A 20,387-nucleotide genomic window follows, 5' to 3' on the forward strand; every position below is an offset into this window, starting at 1 on the left:
TTGAATCAATATATGTATTTTAAAAATCATCTGCAATCACAGAAAAAAGATTTAGGCCACAGGGTTCATACATCCCATTCATCACTATATGATAAATCATGTCAATGTAAGGTTATACAAAATACAGCATGTACCTCATAATGTACAAGCCATATTTGATATATGAACACATATTTACGGCCTTACACAAGCTTGCTGAGAGAAAAATGTATTATATATTCAAAGACAAATAGCTGGAAATCTTCAAGTGCACGTAAAATTTGTACAGGTGAACACCATCAAACATTCAAGGATCACTAGTATGCTGAGACACAAAAGGACTTCAAAGATAACTTTTTTTCAAGAATTAAATTTATATATTATTAATTTACATTTCTTAGAAAATATAATATGTACTATGGAGATAGCTATGGCAGCAATAAAAATGCAAAAAAGATTCAATTTTACAGCAGAGGAAAGGATTAGAAAGCAATGACTTCGGTTGGCTTTTTTTTTCATTAAATTTAATGTTAGCATATAAGTATAGGTAAAAATTATCATTCTTTCACAGCAAGAAGGTGTTTGTGGATCATTTCTTCCTTGTTAATCAAATGGGTGGTGCGGTTTAGTGTTTGCATCAAGGAGCTTAAGTGTGATGCCCACTCATTAAGAACATCACTTGGGTCCTTGCTCTCCGCAAAGCTGACAACTCCAGCAGGCCTGTCTGTCTTGGCACAGACCATCTTCTTCACAACCAAATTCGATAAAAATTCTTCCGTCTCCTGAAAGAGAAATCAATACCAATTAAAATTCTATTCTGAATATCAACAGTAATAACCAGATTAGTAGTCATTCACGTAAATCAATTACACCTTACCTCCACTGGGAGATCAAGTAACTCAGCCATTCGTTTCAGCGATATTCTGGTATAATATTTAGCCATCACTCGAATGTTCTGAAAATCAGTTCATCTTTCATTATATTAAAGGTGAAAATAAAAAAAAATAAAAAAAGTTTTTTTCATTCTGACCTTCACTAAATTTAACTTTTTCTCAGTTGGTGAGAAATCAGAATTTTTGAAAAGCAAGTTATAATTGCCATATGAATTTCTAGAGTTTTCTTAGAGTTCATTTTCAATGAAATTAGTTAAAAATATAACATTATACATGCATTTTATTTATGCATTTCAGTATCTATACTCTTAATCTTACCAATCAATATGGATAGTATACTCACATGTTCAACAACTCTACTTCTTAGATCTGACCACCTCTTCTGACCTTCCTCTGTGTTGGGAGAAAACACATCAGTGGGAGGACTTCCGGGAGAGCCTTCCTTCAATTCTTTCTCATAAATTTCACAAAGTCCAGACCACTTAATAAGCTCAGGGTTGATAAATAGCCGTAGAAGGTTCCTATCAAAGAAAAGGCAGAATAGCAGAGCACGTAATTTTCTGAAAAATTGAGAGAATGATTTTCAAAAGAACAATATAACCATAATTAAAGTATAAATTTATCATAAAGAGTAGAGTTGTGTGAATAGTATCCGCAAATACTCGAATACTAGAAAGTATTCGATATTCTACATCTCGAATAATTATGCTTAAAGTATGACATCGACTACCTCGAATATGTACTTTGAATTTCGCACCATACACTGTCGCATGCACGTTGTTGGTAGTTGACTCGGAAAAATGTAGAGAACTCTAGTAGTTTAGTGCATGCAGCACTGTTTTAGGCAAGTTGACGAACTACATCAAATTCGCGGATTAGAGCGGTGAAAAGAGTTCAACATGGGGAACCGAAAATGATCTAGTGAAAAAATCCCCGGTTTCCCCCACCAGGAGAGCCTCAGTGCCATGGGATAGTAACTACGTAGCACAATTCCCAAAATCTGCTACCCCCTCCATCCACCAGCCCTCGGCCCCTCCTCTGATGCTTTTCTCTTCTCCGAACTCAAACAAAAGGCCCCAGCTCACACAGGGTTCATATTACGAAGACCATAAATCAAAAGCTTCAAAGTAGGAGTGGGGGTAAAGTGAGCTACCTGTTGAAAATAAGAAGTTGGATGAAGCCGAGTATTAGATGGGCATGCAACTGATATGGCGTTTGGTAGATAAGAATGCATACATCAGACAGAAATCCATCGTAGCAGTGTAAATGCCGATACGGCATGTAATCATTTTTTCGCGAGGTGGTGTGTCCCCTTAGGGTATTTGAAAGACATGCTGGTTGAATCAACTATATGCCCAAATTGTTACCATGAAATAAAATATTCCATTAATCAGCTAAGTTCCTGTTTGAATCCTTTAATGGAAATCACAATTACTCTAAAAAATCCTGGGTTTCCTGCTGCATAGGCAACCTAGTCAAACGTTTCCGCATTCGGAGCATTTTCGTCCATCCCCTTGAAAAACGATAGATCGAGGTTCCACTGTATACCTTTTTATTTATACATTCATCAAGGGAAATAGAAGAAGAAACGTATGTTTAATATGCTTTGCGCAGTTCAAGTATTCGAGGTATTTGAATATTTGAGCAATGATATAATATTCGAATTCGAATAAAGTCAGCCGCGATATTTTAACTGAACTCCTACTCCCCCTTAATTCCCACAGTGAGGTTTTTGGCGACCCATTTCTCTCGAAAGTTGCATTATCATTTACGATTTCGCACTTTTGATGGACCACAGTTGGAAGCGCTGATTTTTTAGCTACTTACGCCGGCGTAACTAGTTTTGTTGACAAATTTTTCGCCGTAGTTCGTATAAACGAATGCCATTTGTTCCTAGGGACCGAGCCGAGGTTCGTAAATTCAAAACATTTCGTATAATCGAAACTTCGTATAATCGAATAGCGCCATGTATTTAGCATAGGCTTTTCACCGGGACCGCAATATCACTTCGTATAATCGAAAACTTCGTAAAATCCTGCTTCGTAAAATCAAGAGTTTACTGTATATATCTGCATGCACTCAAAAAGTAAGACCTACACAAATGTTATGTAAAACATCATGACATTCTCCAGGGAGCTTCCTTAAGGTCAAGGTCCTTCCTCAAGTTAAAGCTCTTTTCAATTTCAATAGCCCCCCTTCTAGCCTTTGAAAGAATTTTGCTCCTGTTTAGCAAAATTTGAGCAATCTTATGTCAATGATACACTTTTCTTAGCACATGCCTAACTGCTCTATTACTTTTCCATCATGCCTTTCATCGATCAAACTTTATGTCTCCTCTATGATGGCTTCATTTGGTATTCTTCCAGTCCACTTATCCTTCAAATTTGTCATCATTATTACCAAAAAGAATACCAGCATGGTGGTGCAGGTAGGAAATTAGTTGGAAACAACAGAAACTAATACTAGTACAAGCATACATGAAACTTACTTGTATGTTTGCATTTCTTCAATTAATTTATCAGCAAGCACCCTATGAGTTAAATCAGCTTGTTCATTGTCATAAGGTGCCAACACCAGGTAAAGCACAACATTCCTCAATGATTGTGTTCGTTGGACTGGATCTTCTTTGATAGATGGAGTATCAAGCACAGCACGATAGTGCCTGCAGGTAGCAAGATATGATCCTTCATGCTGGTCTAATTCAATCATCAATCTGTAATATTTCAGTTTCAAGTCTTGAATTCCAGAATCTGACTCATCCTCAAAAAAGCGAGGGTTGATCTTCTTTGAAATTATTTGGGTACGAATATAATCTTGTTTTGCAAGGCAAAGACGCATCTGCTCTAAAATCAACTCCACCTACAGTAAAAAGAAGGTTTTCATTAGAATAAATTCGAATAAAAAAATGCACTGAATCACTAATTACTAGTTTGGCAAATGTCAATAGCTGCAAATCAGATTAAAATGATAACGCGGAAAGAAATCACCTCCATTACCCCCTTCCATGATAAGAATGATAAGTTTTTAAGAGGCATTCAATAACTTTCCATTTTTTGCCATTCATTACCTCATCAATGCAAGTACATGTGTAGTAACATTTACAGCTCCATGAAAGATGAAAGAAAATTGCCTTTAACTTCACGAAATATTACTCAACACATACTCAGCAGGTATGATCAGCTATACCTGCTGACACCTCTAGTGTTGCTAAAGGTCCAGGAAATAAGTTGGAAACAACAGAAACTAATACTAGTCCAAACATAAATATAACTTACTTGTATGTTTGCATTTCTTCAATTAATTTATCAGGGTATGCATACATGTACATACACTTCAAAAATTACTTTATCCCTACATTGATCTCATGAAGTGAACATTATGATTCATGGACTTCAGATGAAACAACACAGGGGTTATGAAAACTCAATGCCACAATTAAAATTTACATTGTGGGTCTTATTTATATGATTTTCATTGACATTTATATTGTGTATTTTGAAGTACTTTTGGACTTCAGTAAAGCCTTGGACCATCAAGGCAAGCCGAGCTTTCTTTATAATGATGGATCCGGTCTCGCAGACAATCAGCTGTCTTCTCCAGGTTTAAGGAACTGGACTGATTCTTATACTATTTGTACTTCTCCATTTCTTCAAGTTTCTGTCATGGGCCTTGGACAATTGTGCTAATCGAAATTGCACTAAGCGAGGCATGGGTGTACTTGTTCATTTCTTCAAGTTTATGTCACAGGCCTTAGACAGAGTAAATTATGCCAATCTTCTCAAGAAATTAAATTTTTTTCTTTGCTTTTCTACCCCAGTTTTAAATTGGTTTAACTGCTTAACTGTCTATCTTATTGCTTGTTAGCAGACTGTCAAGGAGTGCATAGTAAACTTATCACCATCATTGCCAGTTAAGCATAGTGTCCCTCAGGGATCTGCTCTTAGTCCACTGTTGTACGCAGTTTGTATCCTTGACCTCCAAAAAAAACATTTAAATATTGCCATAACTTGTTATATGCCGACAACCTGCAAATCTATTTTCAATGTTATCTAGATAATCTTTATGACTGAATAAAGTAAGTTCAATGTGATGCTGAAGCTGTTTCCTCATGGGTAAAAGATAACCAATTAATCCTGAACAGCTCTTAAACCAAGGCCATGATAATTGGTAGCTTAAACAAATGAAAATATGAAATACAACTTCATTCCATGCTTAGAAATAGAAATTCACTGTTCAGTTTTCTAACATTGTCAAGAATATTGTGGTATAATAGTCAAAATTCTTTTGAATAATATCCTTACCTGACATGATTGAATCAATAAAATCATAAACTGTGTCAATAGTACATTATAACAGCTGAATTTTTATTAATTGCATAATTATTTACCTGCTTGCCTCTATTCCACGTATCGTGCTTGTGACCAAGGAATCATTGTGTTTCAGATAATCAGCCGCCATTAGTGAGTCGACCAAAAGTAAACTCTTGTATTGTGCCTTCTTAAAACCCTCTTTAGTCAATTTGTCCATTAAGGAACTACAACAAAGCTCGATGATGATTTTTACTTTGATATCTTTAATTCAAGGCTCTACCACTCTACTCTCTTAGCGAAGTGAATGGTGTACCATGCGATGATGTCAGAAGGTGTTTCAGCTAGCGTGACTTCAAGCAATAATCTAGCACTTTAAATTAACATTTCATAACGTTTGTGGAATACTAGGAGAATTTTCGCTTATATATTTAGACTCATGAGGAAATTGCTTATTCAATGAGACCTACTAGCATGACGAAAAAATTTCATGCATGCGCCCCATTATTGTTTTTGTACAGTGGGTCCTACATTTCCCGATTTTTTCTTCCCATGTCTGTTCCTTCCTAGTGTCACCTTATCACAGTTATGCCACCAATGACCTGAGATAAAAAAGTTCACAAAACATAATTTGCTTTGTCCCGAAAATACTGCCACCCTGCTCCTATACAGGGTGGAGAAAAATTGTGTCACAAAATTCTAACCCTGGAAAGCAGATGACAGTAGGAACCTAAACTCGAAGCATTGAGTTTAATCTGTACCAAGCAGCAACATATGCACCCCCTTTTAGATTTTTTTACTTGTTTGCTGTGTTAGCATAACAGAATTTCACTTTTTATCTTCCTATACGTGAATTTTTTTATGCAAACCAAAAATTTTCATTGCTTTGTGCAAATATTTTCCAATGGTTTCATCTCATTTAGCAACAAATAAATCAAAATACAAGTAAAGAAATTAGATATGAATTTATTTTGGTTCCACTGATTTTGTTTGAAAAATAAAATGTAGAGAAAAAAAATGAAAAGAAAACAAAGAATATCCATCCATCCTCTCCTCCAAAAAAAAGGAAAAACATTCTGAAGGTTACAATGATCTGAGATTTTCTCAAATTGATTGTGAAGGAATTTTATGATGGGTGGCCACTGGGTCTCATGCTGCACTTCTGCCAACGATTCAATGCCTGTGTTGTCTACAAGGCAAATCATCATGGTAAGTTATATTCCCTCACATTGAAGTTGGGTATCATAGAAACTACTAACTGTAGAACCAAGAAAAAGAAGTTATGACATAGCACAGCATTTCTAATGACTGGAGGTTCTGGGCTGCAAGGGAGGAGAGGGTAAAGGAATCTGGCTTGTTTACAACACACTCAAATTTGCTGCCAGATATGTACTCTGCCAGTAATCCTGAGATGGCAGGAAAAATCATTGACTAACCAGATGATGCCTGACATCTGGTCTAGAGAATATAACACTGATTAATTCAAATAAAATTCCTGGGCATCATAAGGAGGATTTACCGAAAAAGAGATACACTGCACGTTAGACTTAAATTCACTGCCTAATTCACGGTGGCTCACAGTATTTTATTACAGTAGGCCACTGTTGGAATCTAAGGAAGTCCCATTCAAAGTTCCAGCCATTTCTTGTCAAGAAAGGCCTTTCTACCAAGTTAAACTTCCTGCTTTCAATGTATAATTATACCACAGACCATCGAATATAAGTATTTTGGCAATCTCAAATCATACATGCTCCTCCTCCTACATGGGCTTGTTGACCAATTTTTTTCACTGTTGATTGTGATAGGGTTTCAAAAATTTATATATTGCATGCAATACCTTTTCTCTTTTTTCCATCGACCCATACGTCTCCACTTGAAGTTCCTGAATGACATTGGCAGCCTCTGTCACATTACCCTCTTCTTCCTTCAACTTAGCAAGCTTGTGAGTTAGCCTTGCCCTTTCCACTTCAACATAAATCTGTCAGAAACAAAAAATTCCATATCAAATATATTGAATGCAGCAAATTTTAATCAAAAAGTTGCTTCAAGTAACCATGTACATATACAAGCAAAATGTATTACTTTTCCTTCAGTTACATTCCTTAATGTATCAATTAATTTCAGCATTGTTTCCTTATTTGGGGCCTCATCAACATAAGTACAGCATTCCTGGACCATTTTGGCAACAGCCTGCTTAAGCTGACTTCTTCTACGAGCTAGTAGAATAATGTGCTCATTCAATGCATTCCAATTCTTAGCCTCAAAACAGATTTGAACAATGGCAACCAACACTTTTCCAGTGGATATCATATCAGCACCCTAAAATTCAAGCATACAATAATGTTAAGAATTCCCTTTAAAAATTTTGCCATGTTATACAGACGTAAGTATGGTGAGGAAACTCACAGTTCTTGTCTGTTTCTCAAGAGCTAGGAGGGATTCTAAAGCCTCGGTCATGTTGCCTTCTGCAGCCATTTTCTTACATGCAGGGATTTTTTCGTCACAAGTACTACTGTAATCCACTTCCATCTTAACGATTCGTCCAGAATCCATTCCAGCATCTGCCATGATTGCTACTTTAAATAAAATAAGGATAAAACATTCATTAGAACACCACAAGTCCATGCAATTTCATGACATCTAATAATGTGAATTAATGGCATTAGTAGACAGGAAATTTAATACATAATTAGACTGATTCCTCGAAAACTTGCCACATGATGAAACTTTCTCGACTTCAAAATATAAATCGATGCCTAAGAAAAAATAACTATAACATAAAAAGTTAAGCAAAAAGAAGACACAAGTACAAACTTGAAAAGCAGCATTTAAAGACGACGCCAAGTGAGAATGACATCATTAATTCATCGTTATTGACACACCCTTCCACTCGGTTCACAAAAATTATAATATCTAACTGCATAAAAGAGCGAACAATTGTTATGTACGCTTATAATTCCACTTATTGGCCATAGTAAATTTAGAGAATACTCATAAAATCCTATTGAATATCCAAGATTTTATTGAGAATCATCTCACTGAAGTCCTTAGTAATTGAGAAACTCTCTCTTCTGCGTTCAGCTTTCGAGCTTAATCATGACAATGTTTCGCTACCTTAACTTTCTCTGTCAAGTGATAATTCAGCGGACAATGATTAACAGTTTTGTCGAATCATTGGTGTTGTAGAAGGAGAACAAAATATATTGCCTGTACATAGGCCTGTAACAATAGCACTCAACAGACGGCGACAACTACTTAAATTTTATTCCTTAAATAACTCGAGCAATATGATAAAATTTAATATTTTTGTTGTGACGATCAGCCCACTTCCACGATAAAATGATGCATTCACTATAATTCATCGCTACGCGAAGCACAACATAAATAGAGAAAACGAAACAAATTTAGAGACAATAATGTAGATGCAATGAGAGAAAATTATAAGTAGATCGTAAATTATGAAATGCAATGATGCTTAATTCACAACAGGGTAAATAAATGTCAACAAACTGACGATGAAAAACAGGCAGAATATGCAATCCTTGTAATTCTTTCTCGAGAACAAATAAAAATTTAACTGAGCTACACGTTACGTACTCACAATAACATAAAATTTTTATCTCTCCTTCTATAACGAAGAAGTGTTCTCACGCGGAAAATAGGCCAGGGAGACAACTAAAATGATTTGACTCGAAGGTTGGCATTTCTTGTAATATATATCTCCCCAAAGAATTCTTAGAGGGGCACGGAAAACTGTATGAGTTACTCAATTAATAGACTTCCTGTTAGTAATCAATTAAATATGTACAAAAGAGTGCAAAATTACCGGGATATTCCAGCCCAAGATGACAAGCCCTGTTGAAAAACTAGTTTGTCAGCTTCCGGAAACAAAATAAGACCGATAGTCCTGTAGCGCATTTCGATGCGTGAAGGGGCAGAAGTGTTTATGTTTTGATAGCGAATTTCGTTTTGATGAACAGGTGTTGTTAAAAGCAATTTTGCTATTTCATTAATTTTATTATTACTGCATTCCTAGTTGGTGGATTGGTATGCCACAAAATTGGTTTTGGCTTCTCGAAATTTTGTAGAAAGCTTTGGAAGTTGTAGACGAAGTGACTGTTACTCTTTGCTTAACTTTACATTGTTCTTCACGCTTGCAGCTCAATGAGATAAATGTTAAAGTAGAGTTATAAGAGGTAACCGGGAATTCTTTGCCCTTCACAGGAATATCTGTATGGAGTGGCATATGAAAGTACTCGTCTACATTTTTTTCAGGTTTATTGCAAGAATAGCATGATGGCAGAAAATCCAGTGGAAGGGAAAACGAATGAGTCGGATGTGCCTGAGGGTAATTCACAAGTTGGTAGTAAGACAGACTGTGGAATTAACGTGAAAGCCGACTCTGAAAAGCTAAAAAGTAACAGCATTGATAATTGACGTTCATTAATTTTGTAGTTGCAATTTTGCAATTTCTCTTACTAGTCTATTTTTTTCAGTTGATATATTGCTGAAAGCCACTGCTAATGCTCCTATTATGAAGACTAAAAAATGGGCCGTGGATCCGGATAAGAGGATAGGATGGATAATGGAATTTATCAAAAAGTATCTTAAGTTAGATCCTTCAGAGAGCCTGGTGTGTATAATGATGCTAAGTTTTTGATGAAATATTCGAAAATATATGCACGCTCATGTGTATATCTTTTTTTGCAGTATTTGTACGTCAACCAGGCATTTGCACCGTCTCCTGATCAAGTTGTTCGAAATTTATACGAATGCTTTGGAACGGACGGAAAGCTAGTACTTCACTATTGCAAAAGTCAAGCTTGGGGCTGAAGTATGTCGATCAAGATGATTAACACCAAGGTGATATCTTTTTTCGGTTTATTGGTCATATTTTGTGGAAGTTATTTTATGTGCTAACATAGGCCACCTGTCTATTCAGAACTTTAGGTTTGATGATGCTTAATTATTTATTTATGATTTCATGGCGTAGTTTTAATATACCAATGTAAGTACAAGAGTTAATTACATGTAAAAAAAATGCATAAAGTACAGAATTCTTGATTTATTTCTGTCAGAAATCTCTGCCGTTGTGACTGCCGTTAGCTGTTTTTTTTCTAGTTGAAGAATTCACTTTTTTGTCGTTTTACTAGAGACTTTCTTTGATGTTTTTTTAGAATTTTCCTCTCTTTTCCCAGATTCTCCATTTTTATTCCCAGGTAAATCACTATCTTGTGTTTTATCAGCCTCTTCTTGATCTTCTGTTGCTATTTCTTCCATATCCTCAGATAATTCATGGGGAAAATTCCAAATAAATATTGCCCCATCAGAACTCACACTCACAAGGTATTTTCCATCATCACTCACACGAGCTGCAGTCACAACACCGGCATGTCCTACACCAACATGTGTTACTGTACCTTCATTGTATTTCCATACCTAATCATAACAAAGAGATTGAATTCTTTAGCTTAATAATCATATGTCACATTATCAACAACTTATGCTAACTTAAGATCACATATGGTACCTGCTTTATAATGATAATTATCATTCATTGGAAGGGAGGGTAGGGCAAAAATTGGAAGGTGTATTAGTGTAGTATCAGACAAGGAATCACATTTCTAATCCACACAAATGCTAGTGTATTCAGCCAAATTTAACAGTGATACAAAGATGGTGCAATCTTAATATTTACAAATTTCTAATAAAAATTTGCTGCATTTTATATCAGTAGAGAGTGGTATCTCATTAGAGTGCCTGATAATGACTGAAGGGTAAATTGGGGATGAAGCCTATGGACTCCTACTATAATAATTCTTGCATTCTCAGAGGTGGCTCAGGGAAAGGAACTGGCTCCCCTTCCATGAATGTATGGAATTCATGTGAATGTGCATCCGTCTGAGGTGAGCTCTGACTTCGCACTTGTCCAAACCAACATTAGGGTTGAAGCAATGTATGATAGTTAATTTTTTGCACAAATTCAAAAGCATTTTAATATATACTAATTACTATAAATACATGTATTAATGGGGTATATGTATCAGTTACTGCCCCAAATTTTGATCGAGGATATTAGGTAAATAAAAAAATGAGTTTGTATATACTGTTAACTCTCATAGGGAATTTTTTCAGTGAAGTAGGCTGCACCACATTCAAAGTCAATTATGGGCTCATTTTTCTCGTGCCACAATGTGCTAGGAGAAATATGTGCTCATGTGTGTCTCAGTTTCTGGAATATCTGTTATACTGCTCCATTGGAACAAGTGTCTCATTCTGAATCAACATCACTTTGTGTTGAGGAGCATTATTAATGATGTATGGTTACACTTTTAGTTGGTGAAGCAGAAGCATATTTTTGGTTTGGTTAAAGGAGAGGGATTAAGAAGAATAGATTAATTGAGAATTAATGATGCTAACAATGGCTTGTACATTAAAAAAAGAAAATTTTGGTAACAACAGTACACAAAGAAATAAATTAAATATTAGTTTTGAATGAGCAAGCATGTTAATGTTTTGTCCAATTCCAATCCTTTGGAGAGACTGTTGTAATCTGTACATGGCAGGACTGCACAAGTGAGAGTTGCTGACAGAAAATAAGGATGTGTTAGCATAGACCAAGTTGCAAAGCAAGGCTGTCTTCTATGACCCTTGCTCTTAAATGTGCAGCTTAAGAGATGGTAAGGGAGGCATGGGATGAGTTTAGAGGCAGTAGTTGGAGTGGGGGGATAATTTTTAAATCAGTGATGTTTACAGATGATCAGGTATTAATTAGCCAGTTAACAAGAGGATTGAAAGCATTGGTTAATGCACTAGGTAAACTGTTTAAGAAGCATGGTATTGAGATTAATCACTTCAAGACTAAAGTAAAATAGTTTTCTAAAGTATCACAATCAAGAAAGATGAGGCTTAACGTAAAAGTGACAGGGCACTCACCAAGGCAGGTTAAGCAGAAATATTTGGGCAGCACGTTAAAGGAAAATGGATTCAGTAGTATGGATATCAGGAAGAGAATAGTGTTAGCTAAGGAGGCATTCAAGAATAGAAGTGAGATGATGATAAGACCATTGCGTAAGAGTGTGAAGAAAAGGCTAGTGAAGAGTATGGTCCGGAGTGTGGCCTTTCACAGTGAAGAAACATGCACCCTAAGGAAAATGGACAATAAAATACCAGCAGAACTCCTGTTTACTGGCCAAGTTAATGATAACAGAATGATCTAGAGAGATTTAATTTTTCTTTGGAATTCTATTACCTTTACAAGAAGATCATTGCTTGCTGTAACCAGATATTTTCCATCCTTGGTAATATCAATGCTGTTTACAGGTGCTGAGAGAGACCCTTCAAGTTCCCGAATCAGTGATCCATCAAATGTTTCCCAATAGCTTATTTTGTGGTCTGTTCCAGTTGTGAGTATTTGACAGCCATTGGGATAATAGCGCACACACAAGAACAATGTGTTGGCAAATATAATTTGACTTCGTACCAAACGCCTGGTAATAAAGAATGGCATTCAATTAGAAACATATATTTATAAATAATTTAATTAGCATTCATTTAGGCTTATTATAGATAAAAGTTTACTCTAAGTCCCAAACTATGCAAGTTCCATCTGTGCATCCACTGACAGCCTCCTTGTCATTTTTCTTAATTTGTATGCTGGATACTGGTCCCCTGTGTTCTTGTAAAGCTCCACAAAGTATTTGTTCTTGTAGTGATACTTTCCACACTCTTACTTGGCCTTCACAGCCACCACTGACTATTTTCTTTCCATCTGATGTCATATCCATTGCAGACACACCTTTGGTATGAGCACTTTGTATCACATACATTATTTTCCCTGTTTGTGGTGTAAATGCTTGTATTGTCCCATTGTTCCAAGCTGAAATCCAAGATAGTATTCATATGATGTGTCATAAGGATATTAAGGTGTTCTTTTGTTAAGATCTAATGAACCAAATATTCTACTCTTACCACTCACTATACTTTTCCCATCACGTGAGAATAGTACAACCGTGCAAATGAAATTTGGAACACGTATACGTAGTAGTTCTTGTGATTTTTCTGTATTCCAAACTCTGATTTCATTCTCTCCAGAAGTTGCAAAAACCTTGGAGTAATTGCTGTAGAAAAGAGAAAGATGAAATACTTATGGCTCTCTCTCATACATTAAATTATGAAATAGGAGTTTTAGGTGGGGTGGAGGCCCTCACATTGTTACGCTCAAGGCTGGAGGTATGGCCTTCACTCAGAATGAAAGGGTGGAAAATGCATATAGGGTTGTGGAACCAGGTGGACAGTGACTTCAAAACATTGAAAAAGTTTGGTTCAAGGAATTCTAAAAATTCATACCTCTGAAATAACTGAATTTAAAAAAACTGCTCGAGACTCTGAAGTGAAAAGTTTGGCTAAAGAGAGATTGATACGAATGGCTTGCCCTTGCAGGTAGCGTTTCAGGTGCTTTGACATGGCCTGATACATTGCTTCAGGGAGGAAAGGTGAGGACAGACCTATTGAAGTCATCTGTTCAACATCAATCTTGGCTACATACTCATCGTTTGTGAAGAAAAGTGGCTGAAAAGCACGGAAGTCTGAGATAGATTTTGGGCCTTTTAGTAACCAGCAGAGAGTAATGTGTTACTATTGCAACATCAAACATTAGTTTTTTTTCAAATTCTCTTTATCTTGTTCAAGTTACAATTTTCTTTTTTTGTTCCCCTACTTTGATCAAGTCTCTCTTACTCTCTTCTAAATCAATTTCTTTTTCATGACCTCAATTTATATAATAATCTAATAATTAATATAGTCTTGGAGTATAGGTCAGGGAAATGAAATGCAAAAATATTTGCTGACGTTTTGATATTTTCTCGTATCTTCATCAGGGCTATGGATAATGGTTACAATAAATTAATGAATGGAGGCATGAACAATTATACAATAATAAATTAAAAAATATGAAAAGAATTCAATTGTACATAAATGAAAAAGAAGATACTAGAATTTTGATATGCCTGATACATACATATGTATTTTGAATTTGTCAAAATTCTTGTCTCTTCTTTTCCATTAATATCATATTCTTTTTATATTTTTTATGTTATTTTTGTAAAAAAACATGAAAAATCGTTCATGCCTTCATGTATTAATTTATTGTAACCAATATTCATGATGAAGTTATAAGAAAATATCGAAACTTTGGTAAATATTTTTGCATTTTATTTCCCTGGCCTGTACTTCAAGATGATATTAATTACGTATTACTTTTTTCTTGAAAACTATCCCCCTCTTCTTCCATCATCAACTTCATAACAGCATTAAATATCAGCATTCATTAAACATCAGCAGTATTATTAAATATGAGGAAGTGGGGGCTGTGTAAGTCCAGATGGGAAAAGAGAGGAGATTACAAGGATGATGGGTATTAGATCATGAGAATGTAGTGGTGAAGAGCAAGCTCAGGAGTATCTATGTTACCGTAAGGAAATCTGGGTAAGAGGAGAGTTGGCACAGATTAGGTTAGCTATAGAATTCCAGTGGTGGAAATAGAAGCTAAAGCCACAAATTTTTTGTGGTGCAGGTGTACATACTGACCAGCAATCGTAATGATTATGTGATGAGATGTATGATATGGTCTATGTTCTTTTTTTTAGATCAAATGTGCTCTCAAAATTGATGCTGTATATGATGTGAAAAGCGAATTTAAACTTTGATGAAATCTAGTTCCTCGGTTGCTCCTGAGGGTACTGGGGCCATGTTATGAGAAAAGCCATGAATATTTAGAAGCAGGAAAGCAGTTTTAAACTAAACAAAGTGTATCATCATAGTGAATGTATTCCTCCAGGATAATGCTTGATAAATATGAAATCAGTATTCTTATGCTATAGAAAATTGTTCAACTTGGCTACCTTTGGAGATATTTAAGACAACAACTATGGGCAATAGTTCATAAGTTATGACTATATTTCAGACACAAATTAACCAAGCAAACTGTTTACCTTAAGGTTTGTAACTTGATAGAAAATGGTTAAACAATTATTTACTTACTAAGGAAAAGCTATCCCATATATTCTTGAAGTGTGACATGTTACTGCCAGGGTTACTTGAAAGCTTTTTAAATCAATTGAATATATTTCACTGGACATGGTTCCCACAATAATCTGTTCATTTATTACTACCAGTGAAGTGATCTCTGCCTTAACTGAAGTACAACGAACCTGTGAAGTGAATAGCGTAATTTTTTTTAAATGACAGCTCCTTGTGTATGTATTTTAAGTGAACACATCACTAATGGGTCCTTGCAAATGGGAAATACCTTTTATGTAAGTTGAATATTTATGCCACTGTCAGTGAAAATAATTAATCATGCCAATTAAATTCTTGTAATATCATAATAAATCGTCTTAACTGGGACAACGTAAGAACAGAAAGAGCTGAAAGTTTTTCTTTCTATTCATCCCCAATCACGCAGAAGAGTTCTCTGTGAATTGTAGGAATCCTATGTTTTCATATTTATGTATCTTGGGTTTGAATTGAGAATGTTGCATTTGATACATGTAGCTTTGTTGTCAAGTTCCTAATTTTGAAATTACATAAATACTTACCCTTTTAAGTAAAGGTTTAGTAGGATTTTTTATAGCAATTCCATCTGGTTTAACTGTTTTCTTCTTTTGCTCACGAACCATGTCCACTTGGCCATCTCCAGCACCTATTATCATCATTTCATCAGAAAGCAGTGCCAGAGCTCTAACTCCTGTCATAGGAGAAATAAGATCGATGAGTGCTACAGGACTACTGTACAGAACTAAGTCCAAATATCCTCAAATAAATTCTATTTAATGAATTCAACTAAGGAAATTCAATTTATTTTCCTTTTCATTGAATTCCATTGAAGCGATTATGAGTGAATCTCCTTTTTAACTGTAAAATAATGGAATCTGTCTAAGGTATCAATTTGTTCAAAATTAAACTTAATAAATGGAATAGGTTAGGATGCATTTTCTGTAATCTAATTATGTCTAGGAAAATACTGCAATAAGGGCTCATGCCTGAAGCATAATGCAATAACATTTCACTTTTATTTACGAGAAAAAGATTACCATTATTTATGCCATAAGGTCAACTAGACACCACAAAAAACCTGCTAATTAAGGTCAGAGTCAATGGTAGATTTTCATTTTTCTTTTCCTGTTGTTTAAATCCCTGCACGTACACCCCCTTGAGGAAGACTAACTGTACTCACTGTTCTGCTTTCAAGTAGAAGGCCACCTGAGTGGGCAGTGTGAGAGAGGTTCCCTTGTGTCAAGTGGCTAGAAGAGAACACGGGGTATTCCCTTATAGACTGCCCATGAGATAGGAGATATCTAATATATTCCTCTACCCAGTGGCGGATCCAGGATAGGGACAAGGGTGGGCTAACTGGTGGTCGAAAGATAAGTACCATTGTATCTAGTGTAAACTGGATACCCAAAGGGGGGTAAGGGATATAGCCCCCTTATAGCACCCCAATAGATCTGCCACTGCCTCTACCTCCTTTTTGTTAGTCCAAGACTGGCTCATCCTAATAATGGTAAAGGTAAACATGGCCTTTAGGCAACATGCCACGGGGATTTTGTAACTCGGGAGTGGCAGTGAGAAGCTATGCCCATCAGCAGCCAGAGAGGTCTTTGATTTTTGACTCGATACCAAAATTTAGATGAGTGAATGATGCAAGTCAATAGGAAGAAAATAGGCTAGAATTTGATTTCATTACCCACAAAACCTCACCCTGAAGTACATAAGATTCTCTGGAGGAAGCATATGGATACCATGAGCATAAGCTGCTGCCTAATTAAAATTGGATGAGATATTTCTCTTTTGAATCTTTCCATATCACATATGTATCTTCTTTTATATTCATTACCCAAATGATGTTCAATTTGAAGGAGAACATTTACCAAGATGGGCTTGTTCATTTATGGTTTTCAAGCAGGGATACAAGTAGATAAGAAAAATATACCCCCTTGGCATTGGGCCGCTAAAATATGGTTCCAGGGAAGAACTTAAATGGCTAGCTGCTTGGTGAAGGAGAAAATAATCAAATTTTGATTGAAGAGACAGAATTTGCGATGGTAACAGAGAATGTATTTGGTTCTAACATAAGTGAAAAGCACCCAGCACAAATTTAGAAAATTCTGGTTCGATTCTGAGAAGCCTGGTAATTAAAGTAATCTTGGTAGCTTGATGGCCTGAGTACCTGCCCAGAAAGTAGATTTTCTGTGGTTCAATTCTCTGTTGAATTGAAATTTTTTATATTTTTTTGGAGGTTGGATATCATATAAGGTGTAATATTGAAACTAATATAAAGTATGGGCCAATGTTTATAGGTATGTTGATAACAATGTACTGTAGAATTTAGCTGATACCTACTATTACAATAGCATCACATTTTATTTTTAGTTTTAAACTCCCAATTAGGACAATTTAATGATGTGTAAGTTCTACTTTTAGAATGCATAGGCAACAAGGACACAAGGCACTTGTGCCACCTGTGAGTTAATAAACAGAAAAGGGTGTATATTTTGAGCCTCCAAATTTATTAATTTTTCCGTAATTATGTACATAGGAAAAAATATCAAATTGAATGAACTTATGACCAATTTTTTTACATTTTAGTGACGATAGATGTTTCATTCATCTATGTACTTTATAATGTAATTGAATGCCATGCTATTATTTTGTTATTTAAGTTTTGCCATGACTGGAGCAAAGTATGTGGTATTGATAAAGAGTATTATGGGGGAGAGAAATGGGATCAGAATTGGTATTGGAAATTTCAGGTATGAGAAAATATTTTCTTGGCTTTCCCACCAGTGTCTTATGTGTCAACAGGCATACATATTTCATTCAGGTCTCTAGGGGTAATGTGGGCATTTGTGTCACAAGCTGGACAAACATCTAAGGAGTGTTATGCTCTTTCCAAATGATATATTTTTATTTCTCCAGCATTTTCTTATATTCTCTCCAATCATAGCAATATCAATACCCTAGAATCATGTCCGTTTGTGAGGGTGTTCAGTCTTTAGTTGAAGAAAGAAGCATGTAATTGCCATAGAGTTAATATCTAAATAATGTTGGTACATTGTTTGAACTTGAAAAGCTATATGTTGAAATTGGCTACTTTCAGTTATTAATGTAGTTACTCACCATTGTGATAACAATCAACAGTTTTTGAATTATCCCCCTTGGAAAATGGCACCAGAGCCATGCAATTCAACAAAGCTGGGCTGTTAAAACTGTCATCATTCTTCGGATGTGTTGGTAAGTTAAGGCATAATTTCATTACATCCCCTGTAGAAGTCCCACAATACATGTGTTTATTTTCTTCATCAACCTGGTTCAATGGATTAGTTAAAGTTTATTAAATTTCATCCGGATTACAAATGGAATGAATTTCTTCATTTTGCAACCAATTCCCCCTAGATCTACCCCAATGAGTGGGCCAAGAGATGGCTCTGGGCATGGCTCTCACACCAGGGAAGAAATATGTTGGAGACGAAATGGAAGAAAGATACACACAGACAATAGGATAGATATAGCACATGAGTTTCCAAGAACGCCAATCTCAACAAGATGTCAACCATTCTGGTCACATGTATACCAAATTCTCATTCACACATGTTGCCTTAAGTGAATGTGCAAACAAATACACACACATGGTGACACAAAAAGATAGGAACACATTCACATGACGTAAACACATGTTGGCAAGGAGATGTAATGATAGCCAATTATGATGGGGAATAGGTTGCATAAACACCCCGCCGAAAAGCCTGATAATTAAAGTAATCTTGGTAGCTTGATGGTCTCAGTATATGGCCAGAAAGTCTGTGCTTTGATTCCCTTTGGAGGTGAAAATTTTTCCATGTGTTTAGGAGATTGAATGAAGAGGCAGTTAAACTGATGGAAAAGGTGGGGCAAGAATTTCATTAAAGGATGTAGATTAGATTGTTAGTAGGTAGGAGATGAAGTGAAAGGAAGTGGAAACGGTAGATTTTTATAGAATTGATTGGATTATGAGAATAGCACAGGTTTTGCAACATTGTCATCGGCACGGGTTAAGTAAAGTTCGTGAATCTTTAGAGCGGTTTGGTGGTTTTAAGGATGGAAAGAAATTTGGTGGCCATTGAAAGGCTTAAGATGGGCAATTAGGGAATATTTTTGTATGAAGATTTTCACAGCTTCTTTTATCAATGTTGGTGGTTGCTTTTGGGAAATACTGCGGAGTTAACATTATCTGCTCGACGTTTCACTCTTCCTACTGGGAGCATTTTCAAGAGGAAGAGAACTTTTTTTTAAAGAGAGTTTTATTGGTTTCTCTTGAAAACACTCCCATTAGGAGGAGTGAAATGTCAAGCAGATACCTACACAGCATTTCCGGAAAGCAACCACCAACATTAATTAAGGAATATGCTTGCAGAAGATAGGTTATAAGACAGAATAGAAAAGAACCTTTTGACAATTTTTTTGATTAATTGTAGTTCTGGTAAGTAGATAGTGCAAAGAGAGAAGTCTGTAGGAATTTTTTAGGGTGATTTTTGGGCCTACAGGATTTTCTTTTGTATTAGCTAGTCAGGATATCCTTGACTAAGAAAAGATTGGTGTAGTTTTTTTTAGAAAATTTTCCAGTGATTCAAGATTTCTACAGAGTATTGTATGGAAAGAGAATAGGGAAGGTCCTGTACACTGTGTGGCTGATGATCTGTAGCGTGGTGTTGGTACTGGTAAGTGTTGGTTTTTATTAGTGGGTTTAATATGGGATGAAGTGCTGAATTTCTTTATTTTCTAAGGAAATTGAAATGCCTAGAAATGTTATTATGGGGGAGGAGTGACAGGATGATAGATACTATGGAGAAATCAATGAGTGCCAAAATGAATGAGTTTCATGAGGCCAGAGAAGGAAAATGTCATCAATGAAGCGATAGCAGTGTAAGAGTCGAAGTGGGTTGGAGGTTAGGAAAGATTCTTCCTGAATGCCAAGAAATAAAATTTCATTTTAAGGGGTGAATTTTTTTTCTAATGGCGCGGCCTTTGACCTGTAGATATAGTGTTTATCATTGAGAGAGGTGGCATTTTTTGTAAGGGTGATGTCAGAGAGATCAAGTAAAAAGTCAATGCTAGGTATCAGAAGTGCAGGTTGATTGCCTAGACTATACCAAAGGGAGGCAAGGCCGTA

General features: G+C 35.8%; 4 protein-coding genes across 11 annotated transcripts in view; 2 read left to right on the plus strand and 2 right to left on the minus strand.

Moving 5' to 3' along the window:
* LOC124161977 (26S proteasome non-ATPase regulatory subunit 12) lies at positions 1–9,092 on the minus strand. Of its 2 annotated transcripts, none has more exons than XM_046538267.1 (8): positions 9,006–9,092; positions 7,586–7,755; positions 7,262–7,498; positions 7,017–7,157; positions 3,361–3,731; positions 1,216–1,393; positions 857–934; positions 1–761 (listed from the first exon to the last, which is right to left on the minus strand). In XM_046538267.1, exons 2-8 carry the CDS (start codon positions 7,745–7,747, stop codon positions 537–539), a joined length of 1,392 nt encoding a protein of 463 aa, XP_046394223.1. In that variant the 5' UTR covers positions 7,748–7,755; positions 9,006–9,092; the 3' UTR covers positions 1–536. The 2 variants fall into 2 exon arrangements, with proteins under 2 accessions (XP_046394223.1, XP_046394232.1); XM_046538276.1 differs by having other exon boundaries at positions 7,586–7,752; positions 9,006–9,081.
* On the plus strand, positions 9,085–16,021 carry LOC124162006 (autophagy protein 12-like). Of its 7 annotated transcripts, none has more exons than XM_046538348.1 (6): positions 9,111–9,159; positions 9,340–9,375; positions 9,455–9,596; positions 9,676–9,812; positions 9,890–10,042; positions 15,879–16,021. In XM_046538348.1, exons 3-5 carry the CDS (start codon positions 9,473–9,475, stop codon positions 10,010–10,012), a joined length of 384 nt encoding a protein of 127 aa, XP_046394304.1. In that variant the 5' UTR covers positions 9,111–9,159; positions 9,340–9,375; positions 9,455–9,472; the 3' UTR covers positions 10,013–10,042; positions 15,879–16,021. The 7 variants fall into 7 exon arrangements, with proteins under 7 accessions (XP_046394312.1, XP_046394327.1, XP_046394304.1 ...); XM_046538342.1 differs by having other exon boundaries at positions 9,118–9,226; XM_046538363.1 differs by having other exon boundaries at positions 9,154–9,171.
* LOC124161918 (cilia- and flagella-associated protein 52) overlaps positions 10,047–20,387 on the minus strand; it is a 21,994-nt gene continuing 11,653 nt past the window's right edge. Inside the window, exons 6-12 of the mRNA XM_046538176.1 lie at positions 18,359–18,545; positions 15,778–15,926; positions 15,221–15,390; positions 13,151–13,299; positions 12,761–13,058; positions 12,432–12,669; positions 10,047–10,618 (exon numbers count right to left, since the gene is read on the minus strand). Of these exons, the coding sequence (XP_046394132.1) occupies positions 10,310–10,618; positions 12,432–12,669; positions 12,761–13,058; positions 13,151–13,299; positions 15,221–15,390; positions 15,778–15,926; positions 18,359–18,545 (1,500 nt within the window). The 3' untranslated portion in view covers positions 10,047–10,309. The remainder of the gene's footprint in view (positions 10,619–12,431; positions 12,670–12,760; positions 13,059–13,150; positions 13,300–15,220; positions 15,391–15,777; positions 15,927–18,358; positions 18,546–20,387) is intronic.
* The window catches only part of LOC124161987, a 12,762-nt gene continuing 10,763 nt past the window's right edge, over positions 18,389–20,387 (plus strand). The window contains exon 1 of the transcript XR_006865459.1: positions 18,389–18,472. The gene's annotated coding sequence lies outside the window, so the exon portion shown is untranslated. The remainder of the gene's footprint in view (positions 18,473–20,387) is intronic.

Source organism: Ischnura elegans, chromosome 1 (genome assembly GCF_921293095.1).
Source record: "Ischnura elegans chromosome 1, ioIscEleg1.1, whole genome shotgun sequence".
NCBI classification, from domain to species: domain Eukaryota; kingdom Metazoa; phylum Arthropoda; class Insecta; order Odonata; family Coenagrionidae; genus Ischnura; species Ischnura elegans.